The sequence below is a fragment of the Neopelma chrysocephalum genome, unplaced genomic scaffold (genome assembly GCF_003984885.1).
Source record: "Neopelma chrysocephalum unplaced genomic scaffold, ASM398488v2 Primary Assembly neopelma1_180, whole genome shotgun sequence".
NCBI lineage: Eukaryota > Metazoa > Chordata > Aves > Passeriformes > Pipridae > Neopelma > Neopelma chrysocephalum.
This window is the reverse complement of record NW_020897842.1, coordinates 1312651-1314422: the sequence shown is the minus strand read 5'-3', so window position 1 is coordinate 1314422 and position 1772 is coordinate 1312651. Positions and strand designations below refer to the sequence as shown.

Genomic DNA, 1772 nt, shown 5'->3' with positions numbered 1-1772 from the left:
CTTTTCCCAGAGAGGATCCATGCCAGCTCAGGACCAATCCCTCAGATGCCTGACATCAAAACATTGGCTCAGGAGTACTCAAAAATTCACCCAAACCAGACACCTTTCACCTTGTGCTCTCTTAATTTACTAACTTTAATGAACATTATATTATCTAAACTTAGTCTCACACAGTCCCTCTGCTGGAATATTGGTGGAACCCCACAGATGGACAAACAGAGGCAATGTTTTATGGGATGTGACACAGCAAATCCCACCAACAGCACAGAGATCTTCTGGGTGTCAGAGCTCTGCCTTAACAGCCAGATCAACTTTTTTCCTGAGCAAAAAACAACTGCAGAAGTCCAGTCCCCCCTGGGCTCCTCCAGGAGACCTCCAGGGCCGTGGGGAAGGGTCAGCAGCCCCTGGTTCCCCCTCAGAGGTCTCTCTGCCCTCCCTGGCAGTTTACAGGGAGTGGCACAGAGCCAGTCCCCGCGGGCACAGGAGTGCAGGGGCTCCTTCTCAAGTGTTTAAAAGTCTGACAAACTGTTTGCAGTTCTAGCAGGGATCAACACATTTCTAGAATTAAAACCAACATCTTGGATGGCAAAAAATGCTCCGAACAAGGACTCTTTCTTCAACCCAATGCACAAGGGACCTTTCTTTACTAAGCTATAAAATCACTTACTATAAATCAATTATTTTTGTACTGATTTATTAACTGCTCTCCAGCTGTTCAGATTGGCACTTAAAAAAAATCCTGGATGGTCCCACCAAAATGTTCAAAAGCGTTTTCTCAGGAGTACTATTGGTGCAACCTCATTATACTCTCCCCTGGTAATCCACATATTCCTAAATGCTCTTAAGCTGCCAAGCATGGAAGCACCAACCCACAGGGAGCACATCCAGCCTGGACATGAGTTGTGTTGGGAACTCCTGCCTGGAGCTTCTTCAGCAGCCTCTCCTTGAAACCTTGGGAGAGAGTCAGTCTGCCCAATTTGAGCAGGTTCCTGGGAATGTTGGACTCAGATGTTGGGTTTGCTCACAACGCTGGGCGGTTCCTCCCAACCCCTGGCCCTGGGATTTCTGTGGGCACTTCAGGAGCTGGGAATATCTGGCCTCCTGCCTTGACAGCCCCTCCATCAGGGAGAACGTGCTCACACATAAGCTTTTCAGGCTTTTCCTGTATATTTTGGCAGGGATATATAGCACAGTATAGCTCAGCTTCTCCTGTGCATCCCTGACAACTGGGCATGGGCACAGAGGGATGGTGGCACTGGCAGAGCAGGGACAGAGCACCCAGACACACCCAAACACCTCCTCACCCTCCTGTTCCTGATGGCACAAAGCACTGGGGGGGTCTGGCTCAGCAGGGTTGGCCTCTCACTCAGCTTCATTCTGAGTTCTTGTTCATCCAGGTGTCCCCAAACCTCCTCCCTGCCATCCCTGGATGTCACTGCCCCAGTTTCCACTGGGAAAGGAAAAGACAAAACACCCCTTTAGGTCTGGCTGCCTTCCACAACAGAACAGTCATCAGGACTCACCCCAGACATGACCAGCTGGCATTTGGGGTATCCCACAACAGCAGAAATCACCCAACAGAGGGACCAGAGATAATGTCCAAGATCCAGGGGCAGATTCCCGGCACCTCAGAGCCATCCTGCCCAAGGCAGAGCATCTCCAGAACCTTCCAGATCCTCCTGTGCTAAACAGGCACCACCCCACTGCTGTCCCAGTGCTCCTCACTCCCAGTGCTCCCCACTCCCAGTGCTCCTCATTCCCAGTGCTCCTCA

General features: G+C 50.9%; 1 protein-coding gene across 1 annotated transcript; it reads right to left on the bottom strand.

Annotated features, from left to right (window-relative positions):
- Positions 1-761: 761 nt before the first annotated feature.
- Positions 762-1545, bottom strand: ACTRT2 (actin related protein T2). The gene is given in 4 exon segments (XM_027702112.1): positions 762-886; positions 889-1189; positions 1192-1226; positions 1524-1545. Coding segments are annotated over 4 exon segments (483 nt in total).
- Between the last annotated feature and the right edge of the window lie 227 nt (positions 1546-1772).